Source organism: Hakea prostrata, chromosome 1 (assembly GCF_041222555.1).
Source record: "Hakea prostrata isolate BN-2017 chromosome 1, UWA_Hpros_2, whole genome shotgun sequence".
Lineage (NCBI taxonomy): Eukaryota > Viridiplantae > Streptophyta > Magnoliopsida > Proteales > Proteaceae > Hakea > Hakea prostrata.
In genome coordinates, this window is record NC_142600.1 from 32024418 (window position 1) to 32044698 (window position 20281).

A 20281-nucleotide genomic window follows, 5' to 3' on the forward strand; every position below is an offset into this window, starting at 1 on the left:
AAGCCAATGGCAAAGGGAAAATATTTGGAGCTAGGATGGCCAAAACAAGTCCAAAAGCCCTAATGATGCGCACATAGCCATGCAATAGCAATACAGGTTTACAATCAGACCAACAACAATTGAAATCATGCTGCATTTTGAGGATTTAAGCAAAACAATAGATTAGCAACATAGTTAGCAAGGCAGTGGACAGGTGCCTACGTGACCATAGCATTAATAGAAAAACAATTCAGTTAGGTTTGGATCTCAGGGCGTATAAAACTAGGGGATGAATTTGCTTTAGGTCAACAGCTCACAAAAGCACACAAGGCGTAGTCTTGACCACCTAGCGAAGTGCCATATCATCAAAATCAACATGATCTTACTCCTTGCTCATCCCAACTCATTTTGGAAACTTTGAATACCGCTAAACTGAACCTTAAAACCCATTCACAGCATCGCCACCCCCTTGAAGAGCTCCCCAAGTTTGATAAATAAAAGGGTCAATATCGACATCGCAAACTGAAAGCAACTACCGAGTTTATGAAGAAACCCATTTGCAAAATATCACAGAGCCAGTGGAAACTAAGCAAGACTGTTTTATAAGTGGGCTTTTACCTTAGAGGCGGTGCAGCAAACACTGTCGTTTGGTTTAGGAAAAGCAGCTACCCTCGTTGCCATAGCCGTCGCCGTCGCCTGAGAAGGAAGGTTTATCACAGCATTCCCTTGATTCAACGAAATAGGGTTCCCTAATAAATCTAATCGAGAGTGGGCTTTTACCTTAGCGTAGGTGCTGTGTCGTTTGGTTTATGAAAAGCAGCTACCCTCGATGCCGTCGCCGTGGCCGTCGCCGGAGAAGGAAGGTTTATCAGCGTTTTCTTGATTGAACGAAAATAGGGTTCTAAATTGATCGAGAATAGTAGATTAGATTTGGAGGGGTTTTATTGTAAATTAAAAAACTCTAAAACCTCTCATGTAAAACAACTTCAAATTTACTACCCGCATTTGAGATTTTAACGGTTAGATTAATTAGTGCCACGTGTCGTGTTCGCGGCAGTGAGCGGACAATGTCCGCTCTGCTGTGAACAAAAATCCACACTCTTCTTCTCCCTTCATCTGTGGACCATTCCCAATTTCCAGCTTCTCAAATCCCTTATACCGAACTAGGATACTAAGTACAGCTCTTCCCCTCAATTCTCTTCTTTTCTTCTCCCTCATCTCAGATTCCTGTCGTTATAACAAATTAACAAAAAAAAAAACAAAAAAGGTAGCGGTACCCACTATCTTCTCCATTTTATCCTTAATGGAATTTTTATTTCTTTTTTCTTTTTTTTAAAAGAAATTGTGGAGCATTATGTCTCGCGCCAAGTCTTCCACCACCACTTACTCCTCTTCAGCGGCCTCTCTCATCTCTCCTTCAAACATGATCTAGCATCTTCCCATTAAATTGGACAGCAACAACTTCCTCCTTAGCGTGCACAGTTCATGCCTCTACTTCTTGCTCAAGATCTTTTATGGGATGTTGATGGAAGCTTTCCATCCCCACTGCCTACAAATCCATCTCATGCCCTTTGGTAACGACAGGATCAGCTCATTCAAAGCTGGATTATTTCTTCTCTCACTGCAATCCATGGCTCACATTGTTGGTGTATCTTCTTCTCAAGCATCATGGCTTACTCTCAAACGCACCTATGCTTCCCACTTTCAAGCACAAAATATGGAGCTCAAATATCAGTTCATGCAAATTAAAAAAAGGCTCCTCTATGGCTGACTTATCTCCAAAAGGTTAAAGAAATTGTAGTAAATTTAGCTGCTGCTTCTCACCCTGTTTGTGATGCAAACGTCATTCTCACCATTCTTTGCGGCTTTGGCACTTGATATGAAACATTTGCCACCTCACTCACAACTCGTACTGATCCTCTTAGCCTTGATGTCTTCACTGGTGTTCTTCTTAGTCAAGAAATCTCAAAGAGCAACATTCTCCTATTTTGGATATTCCATCGGTTGAAGAAAACACAGCAGCCAGACCCCCCCCCCCTCGGCTGAATCACAGGCCTCCTATGATTACTCTGTAGGTCATGGCCATAGGTATCCCCGGTAGGCATGGATGCTTCCCGCCTAATACTAATCATCTAAGAGCCTCTACTCGCTGTCAGATATATGATCACCATGGCAATCATTGTGCTATCAGCTATTACAATAGGTACAATAGCTTTTCAAGGACTACCCTATCATGGAACTCTTACAAGCTTGCTAGCAGCCCCTTCTTCAGATACGACATGGTACCCTGACTCAGGCGCATTGCACCATCTTACTTTTGCATTGGAAAGTCTACATATCAACACTCTCTACAATGGATCTGACCAAGTTAAAGTAGGTAACAATGAAGGTTGGACCATAACACATGCTGGACATTCTATTCTTTCCACTCCCACTCGTTCTTTTCATTTAGCTAACATTCTTCATGTTCCTAAAATTATAAAAACTTTTGCTATGTTAGTAAATTCACCTCACCTCAGCTCTGATAGTAATGTAATTTTAGAATTTAATCCTGCTTCTTGTTTTGTGAAGGATCCTCATTCTGGAACCATCTTGCTCCAAGGAAAGAATAACCATGGTCTATCGTTTTCTAGCCTCATTGCAGTCATCTCCTTCACCACCTCAAGCTTTTGTTGGTGTAAAAGTCCCCAAATTAGTGTAGCATAATTGTCTTTCTCACCCTTCTTCTAGATGTCTGGATTTTATTATTTGAAATTCAGCTAATTAGTTTCATCCCAACCCCACGTTTATTTGTGAAGCTTGTCATATGGGTAAATCCCATAAATTACTTTGTAACTTAAATCATAGTAATGCTTCTTGTTCTTTTCACTTAGTTCATTCAGATATTTGGGGTCTTGCCCCTCAGTCTTCTATCTAGGGTGTTTGTTAATATATTTCATTTGTTGATGATTTTAATCATTATATATACTTGGCCTTTCTGATGACTAACCATTTGGAAGCTTTCCCAACTTTTCAAAAGTTCCATATGTATGTCGCTAAATTCTTTAACAGTAAAATACGTGATCTTCAATCTGATGGTGCATGTGATTATGAAGTCTTTGATGCATTTTTTTTCTAGTCAAGGTATTCACAATCAATATTGATGTCTCCATGCATCTGAGTGGAACGGACAAGCTGAGTGTAAACACTGCCGTATTGTTGAAATAGGGTTGACTTTAATGGCCACGTTTGTGTTCCCATGTCTTTTTGGTTAATTGCATTTCAGATAACCCACCTACTTGACCAATCGCCTTCCTAATCCAACTCTTCAAAATCAGAGTCCTTTCCAGGTTCTATTTAGAACTCTTGCTAGCCTTGGCTTCATCCTTATAGCAACAATAAACTGCAACCCGCTCTCTCAAATGCATATTTATTGCCTACAGTGACACTCACGAAAGGATATAAGTGCATGGACATAAGCAGTGGAAGAATGTATATTTCAAAACATGCAATTTTGTATGAGTGCAATTTTCCCTATAAAAGTCACCTTCTCTTCTTCCCTCCTTTTTCCCTCCCCACCTCACAATTATACACATTGATGTAATATATCCCAAACCCCCCTCCTCATAATGATTTTGGGGCTGTAATTTTCCAACCCCAATTTACCCCTCCCCTTAAGGTGGTGTTTGGTTCCGCAATTCTGCAGAATCAGACTCCAGGGAATCATGACTCCAACAAAAAAAAGTGTTTGGTTAAAAATTGAATCGGTTTCTTCGTGAGTCATGAATCTCCAAGAATCCACGTTTTTGCCTAAAAATCTGAATCAGTTGAAAACCACCTATTGAGGTGGTTTCCAAATCGAGTCAGCCAATTCTGGGCTCGATATAAAAGGGAAAAAATGAACGTGACTCGCCAAAACTCACTTTCATCGAAACGAATGCTCGACACTCGATAGAAGACAAAGCTCTCTGCACTCCCGCTTCTGAAGTCGAAGATCCGTTCACTCCTGCTGCTAAGAAGTTCGAATCACTCCCAACTCGTGACTTCTGCACTCCTCACTTCTGCACTCCTCACTCCTGTTGCTGAGAACTCGAAGCACTTCCGCTGCTGAGAAGGCAAGCAACTCGAAGCACTTCTGCTGCTGAGAAGGCGAGCCATTTCTTGATCTGAAGAAGGCGACGAACACCACCAACCCTGCGACGAAGGATCCCTATCACAGATTTATTGAATCGTGGTGTTTTCAGCAGATCTGGAAGAAGAACCCCAGCTTCTCTGCTTTGCAACTCCAGCGTTCCCAAATTTTTCTTGGTGTTTTCGGCAGATCTGGAAGAAGAAGCTAGAGCTTCTCTGCTCTGCAACTCCAGCGTTCCCAAAATTTTCTTTGTGTTTTCGACTTTGGCATCGAAATAGGCGGTAAGTCTCTGCATAGTCTTTATTTTCCCTGATTGGATTAGTTTTGTGTTGGGTTTCTTATTCTCTATCTTCGTTTTACTGTTGGCTTGGTATTCTTGCATTTTGAATTCGATATCGGTTTTGGTTTTGGCTTGGGGCTAGTGTTCAAGGTTGTAATAAGTAATCTTTCAAGAATCTCTTCTTCTTTAGCTAACTTCACTGGAGCAGAGGAGTGTTTTGAGATTCATCAGCAAGGGTGAAAGGGGTGTTTCCTTGTTCTCGTGGGATTTTGTAAATTTTGAAGTTTATATTAGAATGGGTACGGTGCTGGGGCTAAATAAATTATGGATTGAGTGCTTTTGTTAAGGGTTTCCGGTGGCTTTGACTCAGTAGAAAAATCTCTCATGGTTCATGATTCAAAGGTGGTTGTGTTTTTAGGCGTTTCTTGAAGGTATTGGGTAGGAGGTTTCAGTGTTATAGGGAGACAAACACAAGGGCAGATTTCTTGGTAACTTTAACAGCAACAAGAAGTTTGTCAAGCGAAAATGTATGGCCAGAAACGATTTGAATGGAATTTCATAGGGATAGCAGAAGGTTTGTTAAGGTTTAGATTTTTGTGACATTCTTTCCCTTCTCTCTTTGGCTTCAGTTGTGGCTGGGTCAGTATCCTCAGTTCGTAAAGTTTAAATTTATGTTTTTTTCTACATCGGTTTCTGTTTTTATTTCTTCGATAATCGATTTTAGAGTTAATTGGGTTTTTCTGTTGGTTCTCTGCTGGAGTGGGTGTGTTCTTGATTAGTCGTAGCAGTAGTATTAATCTTTTCCTGTTTTTGATGAGTTTTGATCCCAACAAAATTATTTTGAATAATTTACAACTTTATTGCTGTTTGATGAGTTTTGTGCTTCTCCAACTTTTTGATTTTGTTGTTCAGTTGCGAAGGATTTGGTGATTTTATTTCATTGAAATATTTGAACTTTTGATTATTTTGTGTTAATATGCTAATTTGGTTACAGGTTTAATTTTAGTCATTACATTTCGAAAAAACATAGAATCTTTCTCATACTGGGAGGATTGGGGCCTTAATTATTGTTGGGCCTCCAAATTTCTACAGTAGCTTGCTTTGATGCTACTCTTGAGTTGATCACACCAATAGAAGTGCCATTGGGCGAGAACAAAAAGCGAGTGACATGCAAAAGTTGCACGCAGTCTTGTTCTCTTGTTATATTGGAAATTAGATTTAGTTGCTAATTTCATACCATGAGTGAAGGCATGAAACTTGATACTATTCGAGAACTGTCAAGTTCAGTTGAGCTTTTTGGCTCTTCCTTCTCCTTCCATAGATATTGGGAATTTGGATGCTTTTTCTAAAACTGATTGGTGGTAGAACATGTGGAAGTTGCCATATGTGTGGTGCAATGATTTTGGTTTTTCTCTTCACTTCATTTATGTGAAATAAATTTCTGTGGCATCTATGTCAGCATTCATGTGTCCATTTCTCTTCTCTTCTCACAAGAAGGTGTGGTTGAGATGTCCTTTTCATGTGGTGGTGGAGAGATTTTGAGACCAAGCGATTAGGACTCGTCTGTACTGAAACACAGAGTAGTACATAGGTAGGAAAACATTACTATTTCTAGGCACATCACTATAGACAAGCATTTGCAGTTGCAAAATGAACAGTCGAAATAAAATTCCATGAGTTGTAATTGGGATGGAATTGTTTTGCTTTGCTGACTACTATGTAATATTGCCTTTTGCCTTTCTATATGCAATAACATACCTTGAGATGGTCATTGCGTGAGAAAAAGTACATCATAAGCTGCAATAGCAAGAAACTTCTAAAGTGATGCTGCTTGTTCCCTCATTCCTTTCCACAATTTTCCCTTCATAGTTCTTTCTTCAGCTTGTGAGTTTCCTGGCATTTTAACAAAATCCAATTACTAAGGTGTGGTTGCTGATTTTGACTGCAATTTCTATTTCAAGATTAGGTTGCATTAGGATTTTGTGTGATATAAGAGTGTTGCTTCTTACAGGTGAACTCTCTCAGTTTTAGAATTGGGGATGTTCTTGTTTCAGAAGCATACATTAATTGGAATAAATCTTGCCAGATTAAACAGCATAGTGTTTTTTTTCACATTGCACTGTTTTGACCTGTCTCTTGGTGTATGGTTTTAAAATTTCTTTACCTCTCATAATAATGAAAAAACCTGGAAATTTACAGAACATTATTCAAGCTTTCTACATCCAAGTTGACATCTAATAAAGATCAGGGCTTTGTTGAAACAAGATGGTAATTGAACAGTTACATTAGTCAAGTACTCAAGTGAATATATGCAAGCATAATAGCATATATATGACTGTACGATTGCAGGGCTAATTTGCAGATTTCTTGTTAAAAAAAAATGATATAGCCGAGGCCTATAAGTTTAGTAAGTTTACTTGATTATGTGTTGATTGATATTAAATTTTTAAAGACTTTATGAATGATCTACGATTCATTGGTTTATCAACTTGGCTGTTATTAGTCATTTTAAGATGGATTTTTTGCTGCATTGGTTTATCAACTTCGCTACATTCAATGTATTGTTTTGATGTTGGCAGTTGCACATTTTGCTATGACCGTGTGTAATAGGCCCTTGACTTTCTTTTGATAATCCTTTGCTTTAATTTCAGATCTATATCCAATTTTACTCTATATCCAATTTGAGTCTATATGATCACATTTCAGGACCTAAATTTAGAGAACGCATACGCACGTTATTCAACATGGATGACGAAGAGTTGGTAGTTGCTCTAGTGGGCGCAGCAGTTGTCTACGCAATTGAATACATTAGGAGAACATACGCGGGGAGGCAACCATATAGAGTAGATGTCCGGCGTGGGTTTCTTGAAACCCAACGTTTTATTGGTGGCACCGAGCGTACATGTCGTGAGGAATTGCGAATGAGCCAAAGATCATATTACAACTTGGTAAAATTATTGCGTACGAGGGGGCTGTTAGAAGACAACAAATTGGTGTTAGTTGAGGAACAAGTAACGATGTTTCTACATTGTCTTGCACACCACATTAAGAATTCGACTTTAAAGAACCGTTTTGGGCATTCTGGGGAGACAGTGAGTCGACATTTTAATAAAGTGTTAAATGCAATGATGAAACTGACCCCGTTGCTTATAAAACCCCCTAGTCTCACCACACATCTGAAGATTGCAGGTAACCATCGCAGCTTCTACCCATTCTTCAAAGATTGCGTTGGAGCCATTGATGGATCACATATACCAGCATGGGTTCCTGTTGAAAAACATAGGACGTTTCGAGATAGGAAGGGTCTTATTACACAAAACATTTTAGCTGCATGCGACCATGACAAAAGGTTCACGTATATACTTGCTGGTTGGGAAGGGTCTGCATCTGACTCCCGCATTTTGGATGATGCTCTCCATAGAGATGGAGATGGAAAATTAGTGGTTCCAAATGGTAAATTCTATCTTGGTGATGCTGGGTTTGCCAACCAAAGAGGTTTTTTGAGGCCATATCGAAATGTTAGGTACCATCTGAAGGAATGGAAGAGGGGAAATCAAAGACCCAAAAATGAAAAGGAGTTGTTTAACTTGAGGCACGCAAGGTTACGCCAAGTCATTGAAGGTGCTTTTAGTTTGTTGAAGAGACGCTTTAAGATATTGGCAACTCGAGTGGAGTTTCCTTTCAGAACTCAAGTTAAGATTGTGATAGCTTGTGTACTACTTCACAACCACATTCTAAACCATGACTCTTTGGAAGAAGAGGAGGAATGGCTTGCCCATGAGTCGACGGAGGGGTTAGGGCCAACAACAGCTTCCTCTTCCGCACCACACCATGCAGATGATGAGGAAAGTAGTGATTCTGACGAAGATGAAGACAACCATGCAGAGTCATTTGAAGCAGAAGCATTCCGGGATGACTTGGCAACACAGATGTGGAATGCATATGTAGCAACAAATGCTGCAGATGATGAAGACATGGGATCAGAGACTGAGTCAGAATCAAATGATTAAATTTTTATGTACTTCAATTTGAATGACTCCCAACTGTTTGAGTTTGAGTTTGGATTGTACCTTATTTTGTTTTACTTTGTCTCAAACTTTGTGGTATTATTTCATGTCAGAACTCAAGTTATGATTGCTTCAAATGTTAGAATTGTAACTGATCATGAATACTAATGTCATCATATGATTGCTACACTTCTGCACCACACCATATGTATTTTGATTGATCATAACTAACAGTTCATCATATGTATTTACTTTTGTCCCTTAATTATGATTTTACCATATGGACTCTCAAAATGCATCACATGCAAGAGGAAGAGACATAGCCTCATGGCCTATAGAGGTGTCTCTTTCTCTACTAGAGTTTTTCTTGCAAGTACATGCTAGTGGGAGGGCAGGAGACAATGGACTAAGAAAAGAGCATTGGTTGGGAATTAGTAGACAAATCTCCGAAAAGCATGGGTCCAATTATGATTGGGAGCAATGCCGCAACCATTTTAGGATTTGGAAAACTAGGTTGCGAGCGCTATCAGACTTGCAAAAACAAAGTGGACTTGGATGGAATCCAAGTGAAAAGAGGTTTGATGCTGCCCCCCATTTCTGGTCTGAAGTAAAGGTAAAAACTAATATTCACAAACCATCATTTTTTATAGATTACAACACTTTCCTCACCGCTGCACATTAGCAGAAAAAAGTGAGTGAATATGAGCCCCTATAGTTGATTCAAAGTTGAAAATTTATGTTTTGAATTTGTAGAAGAAAGAGCAAAAATATTGGAAGGACCATTCGGTGCGCCCCATTCACTTAGAGGTTGTTGCAGCCCTAGGTAATGAGATTGCAACGAGGCTCACGAAAGGCGGAACAGGTCAAGACTTCTTGAATGAATCCCAATTGAATTCACCTGAAGCCTATGAGTTCAACATCCAATTGGATGACAATGAGATTGGCAACTCGAGTTTTCAGCCTCAGACCACTACACCTGACATGTCGTGGACCCAATCTACAGCACATGAGAGTAGTCGATCTCGAGGTAGGCCAAGAGCTGGTGAGCAGTCTCATGATTCCCACAAGAAGAAGAAGAAAGGAGTTGATCAAGTAGTGGGTCCCTTGGAGAATATATTTGTTGCTTTGGTAGACATGGTGAAGCTTTCTCATGAGAAGCTTGCTGCTGAGAGGGCTGCTCTTCGAGAGGCATTCTTTGTCGAGAGGGCAGCTTTCTTTGAGACAACATTGCTTGTCGAGAGGGCAACGCTGCTGCCGAAGAAGGCTGCTTCTGCTGCTTGAGAAGGCTGCTGCTTTATTCTTGAGAAGGCTTCGAGCCTGAGAAGGCTGCTGCTGTTGCTGAGAAGGCTTTTGCTCAGAAGGCTGAAGACAAGGATGAACTTTTACAAAATGCCATTAATGCAATGACAAAGCTTGACTTGGAGACTCGGCTGCGTGCAAAAGACCTCTTTGGAAATCACATCCGGCTTAGGAATGCACTACTTTCAGAGAAAGAGGAGGATAGGGCAACCGTCATCAAGTACTTCTTAGATAAATATGGCTGATGTTTAGTGCTGTTGAATCACCCAAACAATCATAATGTTTTGATAACATGACTTTTAAGATTTAATTTAGGGTATTAAAATTTTAAGAAGTTGAACTGTACTATTGTAAGCCAAGTTTGATGGGTTTAATCAATCCTCCAATGGGGAGAATCTATGTTTTTATCATCCTTTACAACATTGTTGGTGAGTATACTTCGGTTTCGATTTGAATCTACGGAGAAATTCTTTATTTCTGCTTCTTTTTCTTCTTCTTCTTTTTTTGGTGTGTATAGGTAGGTAAAGCAGTTTGTTTTTGAATTTAGTACTCACTGTGGCTGCTCCAGTTTTAAGATTTCTGTTGAATTCTTGTGTAGATTTTGTAACAGTATGAGCTCTGGCACTTCTCTTTTGACAGCTTTTCAGTGGATTTTTCCAATGTGATTTAGTTGGAAGAAAAGAAAAAAAAGAACTCCAAGATATAGGTTTGAAGTTTATAAAAAGTTATGATCTTCGGAAATGATAAGTCCATTGATCATTTGCATCTGGAACCTCTGATTTAGTGGTGTTTTATGTTTGAAATATGATAAAGGTTCATGGCTGATTGTTTAAGTAGGCCTGAGTAAATTAGTTTGTCAATTGAGCTACTCCTTCCAATTCTCGGCTTGTTTGATTTTTTCTAGCATCTCATATCCTTCGCCCCTGAAATCTGTACTTAATGTTTGGCTTGATGAGTGCTTGGGAAAAAGTAGGATGGTTTGATTTGGTACTTAGGCCATTTCATTACGGGTATTAGGGAGTTACGTTTTGGTTCCTCCTTTTCTCTCTCTATTTACTCTATTATATTTAACATTTTGTTTCTTAAATGCTGTTCACTTCTTATAAATGATTCCAGTAACCTCACTATTTGTTTTGTTCTTTTGTAATAGCAGCGACTGAGCTGGGAATTTTTATAGGTTTATCAAATTCTTATAAATTATGCCAGTCCCCATCTTCTTTTCATTTGGTATCACTGATTATATAGATAGGATACACATCTAGAATTATTTATTGTTGTCATTTAAACTAGTTCCCTTACTGTCTTCCAAAGCTTGCTATTCTAATCTACATTCTACAGTTGTTTTATGTCTCTTTTCATCAATTTTTTCCTGCAGATATTTTTTGATGCCTTAAACAATCTGAAAGGTTTCTCTATCATGAAAAATTATTTATGTTATAACAATATCAATTCTTTGTGCTGTTTATGGTATGTAATACCTTCCTTTGTTTTGTGGAGAAATGTGTCCTGTTTATTGTTTTTCTTTTACTTTTTTATTTGGGGGGGGGGGGGGTGGGGGGGGTGGTGAGTTTGAACAGGCAATACCAGATGTTACTTCCAGGTCTGGACTTGCTTCTTGTACATTTCTATTGTCTAGCTCTTAATGGAGATATCAGTTGCCTAATGTTAACAGCTGAGAACTAGATGGTTCATTGCGAATGACAACCTATTACTTGAGATTTGCTCATCATCCTTGATGAGTTATAGTCTGCCATCATGCCATTCTAGACTCTTCAGATGGAAGGCCATATATTTGAACATGGAGGCCATAAGATCTGATTTTCTATCTAGAGAAAAAAAACAGATTGTCAACCAAAAAACCTATGTCAGTCTTTCACATTGTTTCACAGATAGAAACAGAGAATTGTCTTAGCCAAAATATATATCAGGGCTGCTGATATTGTTTACCACTATTCTAATTTCTAAGACAATGTAGGCTCTTATCATATAATATTATTGGGCACTAATAATAATGCCATGTCTTCACTAATCTAGGATTAGATCAAAGATGGATAAATCCCCATTCCAGATTTTGAATTAAAAAGGACAGCCCAGTGCAGAAGGTTTCGGCGCAAGCAGAGCCCAGGTGTGTGATTCAAACTTTCATCTCCAGAATAACTAATGGATGCAATTGTTGCAAAATAAACTTTGAGTTGAGAGAAAAGGGGACTGAAATGAAGGATAACTAAAACTAAATCAATTACAAGGCCACTATCATCCTCAAGATTGGGGTACTCTCGCCTATAAACAAAATTTTGTAAAGGTTCCTGTTATCCTCTAAGAAGTGAGTAAAGGTGTTAATTCCCCGCCTATGGTATGGAAAGGGAATCACCAATGGGAGTCTCTTTATATCTATAGAGGAGCATTCTGATTTAAAGTATTCTTTATTTGATATATACCAACTGAATTTGTTTTACAGGTGAAGTGATGGGAGGTTACTATAGTGAAGATCAAAATTCAACTGGAATGGAACAACAGCCTCCATTGTGCTATTGTAGGCAAGGAAGGATGATCCTAATGACTTCAAGAACTAGGAAAAATCCAGGTCGAAGATTTTATAAGTGCCCAAGTGGTAGTAACCATCCAAATTCCTTTATTTGGCTAGATAATATGTCTGAGATTCATACAATGGAGGAGGGTTCTACAGCTTCAACATCATATGACATCATCAACAACAAGAATTTGGGTGTTGCATGCCGAGCACCTACTGAGCACGTGCACATTGAAATTCTGTCAAACCGAATCACAATGTTGTATCATGGATTCTTGTTCTTATGTGTGTGGGTTTTTTTACTTTCTTGTTATGTATTTTTGTTTGCAACAAATAGGTAAAAACATTTGTCTTTTCAACATGTATTGTTAAGGGTACATTAATATTGGGTTATGAATGGTGCCTTCTAGAAAGAAATCAGATTGGATTTCTATTGGTTTTGTGGATGGTTCAAAATATTATTCTTTTTCACAACTTCAGCAAGTGAGAAACAGGTTGGATGAATCATAGTATATATAGGTACTTCAATTGGGGATACTCATTGCCTCTCTCTCTGGTATGTAACAGGTTGGAAGATCATTGGCAAAAGGATAAAATTTGCGTTTCTGATTTTTGGATAAACAGAGATCCATTATAAAGAGTTTGATTCTTCCTGCATTTACTGATAATTTGATTTATGTGGTTGGCAAAACAACATAAAATGAAAATCACTACAAGATAGACTAATCTGAAAGAGTCACTATCTTCAGATAGTAGCATAAATAAAATTTAATAAGCGATCAATTCTAACTTGTGGTAGATGTGAATGGTCCTTACCAACAATGCATATAAAATTATTTGTTTCCAACAAGAGATCCTACTGCTTGACATTCCCAGTCCGAGTATGAAAAATAATTGAGAGTTTCATCATAAATATAGCTAACAATAATTGGGAGTTTCTCTTTACTTTTCTACAACATTTCTCCTGCCAAAAATCCCAATGTAAATGTGGCTACCAACACCCCCAGTGAAAGTGAAGGTAAGAGGGAAAAGAATAGCCCCAATGAAATCAGGGAAGTCTCAACTACATGGTGCCAATGATATGTATACTAGCCCTCTAATAGGCCTCATCTGAGGTCATACTTGGCACTAGACACAAATAATGTACAAACTCACTTATGCCTATAAAGTTGGTTATTTGGCTATCCAGGTTGGGTTCAGTCACTGTTGATCCTATGGATTTTTGGGACCGATTGATTCTAGAAGGAGGCGTTTGGTTCTCCATTCATCCCCATTTTGAATTTTTGTCAAGATGAGCTGCATGGTATACATGGATGGTATGCAGTTGCTATAATTTTTTGCCTTGAATCTGTAAGTTCATTTATCTCCTATGGCAATGCAGGACCCAAAAGAAGGGAACTAGTGGATGCAATTTGGGAGTGACTATGTGTTAGGCTACTGGCCTTCCTTCCTCTTCTTCATGGTTGATTTATTGAATTTTGTAAATAATTGTTATGCTCAGTCATTAATCAAATCAAATAACAAAGCAGATTCACTTTCAGAATCAGGGTAACCAAACAGTTTTTCAGATAGATTCACTTTCAGAATTAGGGTAACCAAACAGTTTTTCAGACAGATTCACTTTCAGAATCAGGGTAACCAAATGGTTTTTCAGACAGATTCACTTTCCAGAATCAGGGTAACCAAATGGTTTTTCAGACAGATTCACTTTCCAGAATCAAGGTAACCAAACAGTTTTTTTTTACGAATATGATTCTACAGAACCTGATTCCTACAGACTCATGACTCCCACAGAAGCGGATTCCAGGGAATTGCGGAACCAAACGCCACCTAAATGATTCTGGAGCTATAATTTTCCAAGCCCAATTTACCCCCCCCCCCTCTCTCCTACGCATGAACCTAATCCCACACCACCCGATTCCCCTAGTCCCTTTCCCTCTCACAAATCTCAAACCCCACCGAGCCCTTCCTCTTCTCAACAACAGATCCTTCCCCTAGATTCAGCTAGCTCTTCTTCAAAGTCAAGCTCCATCAAATCCACCCATTCCCCCCACCTCCCACTCATCCTATGGAACGTACCATCAAACCTAAATAGAATTTGAACCTCCTAGCCACCCGCCACCCCATCCCTCAAGCCCTACTTTATGCAATTCCTCTATTGAGGAGAACCCACATCCTACAGCATGGCCAACAATGATTCCAAATGGAGGGCTTCAATGAATGAAAGGTTTGATGCCTTACTTTGTAATGGCACTTGGACCCTTGTTCCACCTAACATGCTTACAATGTCATTCGCAACAAATGGGTGTTTTGTACCAAACAGAATGCAGTTGGATCTATTTCTCGCTATAAAGCTCAATTAGCAATGAAAGGGTTTACACAACAAGAGGGCATCGACTATTTTGACACCTTTAGCCCTGTACTGAAACCTACTCTACCCACACTATAGTAATCTTAAATAAGTGTCCTACGCCAACTTGACGTACATAATGCCTTCTTGAATGGTACCTTGGGTGAACAAGCCTACATGATACAACCACAAGGGTTCACCAATCCTACCTTCCCAATTACCTGCTTTTCTCATCTTCAACCTACTTTATACGAGTCAAAACAGGCCCCATGAGCTTGGGCTCATCGACTAGGTTATTTCTTAGCCTCACTTGGTTTTACAGCAGCTCCATCTGACATGAGGTGCTCATATTTATATCTAGTCTATGTTGACAACATTATCATCACTGGCACTAAACCTAATCAAAATGTTATTACTACACCTGGTACAGAGTTTGCAATCAAAGATCTAGGTGATTTTCATTACCTTCTTGGCATTGAAGCTACAAGGGAATCTTCGGGACTATATCTTTTTCAAACCAAGTATACTCTGAATCTTCTCAAGCAGACCAACATGGAAGCAACAAAAGATATGCCCACTCCATGTTTCACCTCTTCTTTATCAAGCACAAAGGGGGGCCCATTTTCTAATCCAACACTGTATAGTAGCACTGTGAGGGCCTCAGAGTACCTCACCTTGACCAGGCCAGACATTGGTTTCTTCATCAATAAAGTATGCCAATTTATGCATTCCCACTCCCACATAGGATCATTGGGCTATTGTCAAATGCATCTTGCATTACATTAAGGACTCTCTGGATCTAGTGTTTTTATAAGCCAATCCTTTACTCATCAACTCATGATTTCACTAATGTTGGCTGGGCAAGATACCCTAATTATTAGAGTGATCAGGACGATTTCAGACACTTAGATCCAAGCTTACAATCTTGGATTGAAAATTTTGCTTGTGGGGGCGTGTAAGAGATAATTATCATAGTTTTACTCAAACTTGATCTTCACATATATACCATCAAGATCCCACTCAAACTCAAAGAAGCACAACACTAACATGCAATCCATCTTAATTGTGTAATCTTAGTTTCAATCTATATTTCTTTTCTTGTGTTATTCATACTCCAACTCTTATAAAACAAATACTATAAATGAATCTACTAGCTCACATAAAGCTCATGGCCAATACAATTTTTTCTCTTTCAACTTTTAAACTCCATCACCCCATTCATCTTTCTGAAATTAAATCACTTCTCTTCAGTTATTCCCATACGGGGGTTCTCGTCCACGCAATAAAGGAGCACCCTTTTTCACTGGCATGTGAGATGTACACATTCCTTCCCAAAATAATTCTGATAAAAATCTTACCAAAAACAAATTCTGATAAAAATAAGATCATTTTAGATGCTTTTAGGTAAGTATCTTTTTAACCAAAGAAAAAAAAAGGGTAACTATCTCTTTTAATCTCTTTTAGATGCTTTTCCTTCAAAAACGGTGATTGACACATCAATTCATCGTAGTCATCGGTTTGGCATCTGGGGTTCATCCCAAGATGAGCAGACTCGTCATAGTCTACTTTCGTTGTCTCCCATGAAAGGAATCTAACATCAAAAAAGAAGTAAAAAGAAAAGAAAAGCCCCGAAAGTAAACAAAGCAAACCGTCAGTGTAAAGAAAATATTTTTTCTTTCCTCGTTACAGCTCAGGAGTTCTCTTTCGCATCGTACTAATATAAGTTTTTCCATATACAGTGTTGAGCTTCTATTCCAGAGAAGGTAAAGTTGAAAACCATAATCAGGTTCGGATCAGCTTTGAGCTTCAAATCTCTGCAACAATGAGGAAAGCTGTAGGTGCTATCATTTGTCTTTTGATCGTTATTATGGATATTGTAGCAGGAATGCTTGGAATCCAAGCCGAAAGCGCCCAGAACAAGGTGAGTGTATGTGTGCTCACTTCTGTATGTTCAGTAAATTTACAGGTGCATGGCCGAAAGCGAAAAGTCTCTCTGTGTCATTCTTTTCTTCTTTGGACATGCTTGATGCAGGTGAAGCATTTAAGAATGTGGATCTTCGAGTGTAGAGAACCAAGTGAAGATGCGTTCAAGTTAGGGTTAGCTGCAGCAGCAATTCTGGCTATAGCGCACGTAATTGCAAATTTACTGGGTGGTTGCATCTGTATCTATTCTAAAGATGAGTTAGAGAGATCTCCTCCCAACAGGCAATTAGCAGTGGCTTGCCTCTTCCTCTCGTGGTATGCTTCTCTTAGTTCTTATTTTCTTATTTTCTTCTTCTTCACCACCTCTCATTCACACACCAAACCCCCATCAGAAAAAGTTAAGTCTCGTCTCAATAATTTCTTTTTCAGTACAAATCTCCTCACAATAATTAAAGCTTGGGATATGGGTCACTTTGGACTTTTTTTGGGTCTTGCGAGACTTTTTTCCACTCTGTGGGTTATCTTGGAGTTCGAATCACTCATGGGTCCAAAATAGTCTACAAGTACATTGTCCTACCTGACGAGAAGATGATTTGAGCCCAAATTTTTTACGAATCCGGATCTTCTCCCCGTCGGGGGAGCACTCTCCTCCATGGCTTCCTGACCACAAACATTAGTGGGTCCCACTGGTGAAATTTTTTTTTTTTTTTTTCAAAAAGTGTTTTTCACCGTGGGCCCCACTGATGTGTGTGGTCAGAAAGCGTGGGGGGAGCACTTTTGTGCTCTCCGTACGGGTCGCTGATCCGGACTCATTTTTTACACCCATGACGTTGAATTTTTACCATTACACTACAGCTACAAAATGCAACATAGACAGTATTCATAATCCCACAACCCATGGTGTGGAGTTTAGATTTGTTTTGTTGTTGTTGGTTTTGGAAGGGAATTAAGTTTAAAAAACAACATTGATTAGTTGATTATGATGTGATATGTTACGATTTGTTTATATAATTTTGTACATATATTACCGATATGGATATGATAAATGTGTTGATCCAATTAATTGTTGGATATGATAAATGGGCGGATGATCTATTTGTCTTTTGAGATCAATGGACAACTTTGGCATCCTTAGTTAAAAGGTGTCCACTTAATACTAATAGGCACATTTGGTGTTTTTTAAAACCAAGATGTGTCTCCTTCCCTGTCTTTTCCACCAAAAGGTGTTTCTTTTCGCCAAGCAGCTTTATTTCTCTATAAATAAATGATCACTTGTCAACACAGAGCTGTTCTAGTGGTTAAAACCAACACCTCTTAATGAAAAGGTCGTGAGTTTGACTCTCGCTGAGACATTAATATCCGCATCCCCCTGGCTTAATAAAGCCCTTTTGTACCAAAAAAAAAAAATGATCACTCCTAGGGTCTATGGTGAGAAGACATGTCTCTTCCACTTAGAGGAGTGTCCTTTCTCCAAGAGGTTTTATTTCTCTATAAATAGAGGATCACTCCAAGGATCCAAGTAGCGGTGTCAACGGTGCGGTTTGGGGTGGTTTTGGGCTGAAAAACACCTAGCTCAAACACGGCTCAAACACGGCTTATTAACAAAATAACGGTTTCGGGCCGGTTTTGGTTTGATGCGGTTTGGGTTCGGGCTAATTAACGGTTTAGGCTAACGGTTTAGATTCGGGTTGACAAGAAGAAACAATTGAGCATCCTACAACAAAAGTGAAAATTATATGGAAAGCAAAGTTACTATTGGTCAATTTCCATTAAAAAAAAAAGCCCACCTATTCTATAGAAATCAAGAACCTAGATATTAAGTAGTAAAATGACTATTTGATCTTTGATTCATGCTTAATTTTTTTAATTGTCTATACCAACTACCTAATGGTAATATAATGATTCAAATACTATTTAATGTAAATTACAAAACGGGTTATAATGGGTTGTGGTTCGGTTTTTGGTTGGTGTGGGCTCCACAACCTTCAGCCCAATTATGGACCATTAAAGTTCGGTTCGAGCCGGTTTTGGCTATAACGGGCCAATGCGGTTTGGTTTTAACAGTTCAGGCTATAAATTGACACCCCTAGATCTAAGGTTGGAATCTCTCTCTCTCTAATCTGTCTTTCTCAAGGAAGACATGGCTCTTCCACTAGGAGGCGTTTCCTTTTACCAACAGGTTTTATTTCTTTATAAATAGAGACATGTCTCCACATTATGCTATCTATTATAAATAGAGCACTACCTTGAAGAATTCATTAAGGAGGTTATTAGTAAACTTCTGTTATTAGTAAACGAAGTGCTCATGTACTTTAAGAAGCTACTATGGCTGTTGTATTTTGGAGGCCAATTCGGATTCATTCTGAAAATGCTACTACGGAGATCTATGGTCTTAAGGAACTGTCTACTAACACACCTTAACCCAAACATCTTGTTATTTTCTATATTTTCTTAATACAATTGCCCAAGTAAATCTTGATATCTCTTTTATTTTGGAAAAAAAAAAAAAAAAAAAAGGAGAGCAAAAAAATATTTTCTTTTTTATTCCTAGTAGTTTTTCAGTTGGGTTCAAATAAGGACAAAGTTTAACACTCCATAGGATATGAGTCCCACATCTCGGGAGGTGGGTCTGGAGTGGACTCATGGACTTTGGATCTCTTGTAAAGCAAATCCAGTGTAGTGTGTTAGTTTGGGTCTTCCTTAAGAAAAGGTTGTTATATATAAAGTCTTAATCTTCTGTCAAATACATTCAAATTTTCACGCAAATAGAAAACATGTTATGCATTTCTTTCCTTAGCCTTTCTTGGAAAAGTTATCGCAAGTTTATTCAAGACTCTTTTAGCTAAGCTGTGTTTGGTGGGAAAAGAACGAATAGAAATGGGGAGAGGAATGCTTAAAAGTTTGTATGTCTATCTAATCATATTTGGGTTGGTGGATCAGGGTAATGGTAATTATTGGATTCGCGATGCTGATCATAGGGGCGTTAGCAAACTCAAAATCAAGGGCCTCCTGTGGATTTTCACATCATCATTTCCTGTCCATTGGAGGTATAGTGTGCTTTGCTCATGGACTCTTTTGTGTTGCTTATTTTGTTGCTGCCAATGCCACCGGGGGAGAAGAAAAGTAGAATTGCAGAGAATAGCGGATCGGAGGTGTAATGAAATGCCCCATGTGTAGTGCCAATGTTCAACCCTTGAGGCCTTGACCCTTAAAATATTTTGTTAACAACCATGAGATAGAGAAGACATTTCATACTACTATATAAAAGTACAATTTTCCTCAGAATTTCTGCAACCAGTGGCCTTAATCGTTTCACAGATGAAGGGGTAAAACCCTTCCATCTGTCATTCTGTTTAGTTTTCTTTATTATGTTTTTTCTTTTCCTTTCTTTTCAAGTTCCCTGGCTCCAAATGCAACTCCCGTGCTCAGAGAATTTGCTCTTAAACATCAAATGGGGCAAGATTTACATGGTGGATTCACAGGAGATAATTGTGGTTTTAACGAAGGTTTTGTTCAATTTAGTTGTCCACCTTTGTGCATGTTCAAGTCCGCTTCAATGTGTGTTTCTACATTCCTTTGCTTATATCTGTGTTTTTTCAAGTTTTCCATCATTTAAAGATTGATATCAAGGATTGGAAAGTATAGGCGATGCGAGACCTCACTTACAACAAAGATGGTGAATATTGTGTTCCCATGGGTCCTGGCAATGGCAGAACACTTCCCTCAACCACCACCGCGTGTAGCAGCTTCTTCATTGATCCTCTCAATTGATGATGATGTTGACGTGGAAGATTCGGGATTA

The 20281-nt window shown here is 38.8% G+C and overlaps 2 protein-coding genes and 1 non-coding gene across 3 annotated transcripts; all 3 read left to right on the plus strand.

Annotated features, from left to right (window-relative positions):
• Positions 1-6367: 6367 nt before the first annotated feature.
• Positions 6368-6517, plus strand: LOC149028754 (small nucleolar RNA snoR137). Its single transcript, XR_016171364.1, has one exon. It is a non-coding gene; the product is annotated as a small nucleolar RNA snoR137 (small nucleolar RNA).
• Positions 6518-7114: 597 nt separating this feature from the next.
• Positions 7115-8380, plus strand: LOC149028755 (protein ANTAGONIST OF LIKE HETEROCHROMATIN PROTEIN 1-like). Its single transcript, XM_089161320.1, has one exon. The coding sequence runs from the start codon at positions 7115-7117 to the stop codon at positions 8378-8380; it is 1266 nt and encodes a 421-aa protein (XP_089017446.1).
• A 7863-nt stretch (positions 8381-16243) lies between these two features.
• On the plus strand, positions 16244-19979 carry LOC149028756 (protein VASCULATURE COMPLEXITY AND CONNECTIVITY-like). Its single transcript, XM_089149120.1, has 3 exons — positions 16244-16477; positions 16589-16794; positions 19420-19979. The coding sequence occupies exons 1-3, from the start codon at positions 16379-16381 to the stop codon at positions 19604-19606; spliced, it is 492 nt and encodes a 163-aa protein (XP_089005246.1). The 5' UTR covers positions 16244-16378; the 3' UTR covers positions 19607-19979.
• Positions 19980-20281: the final 302 nt, after the last annotated feature.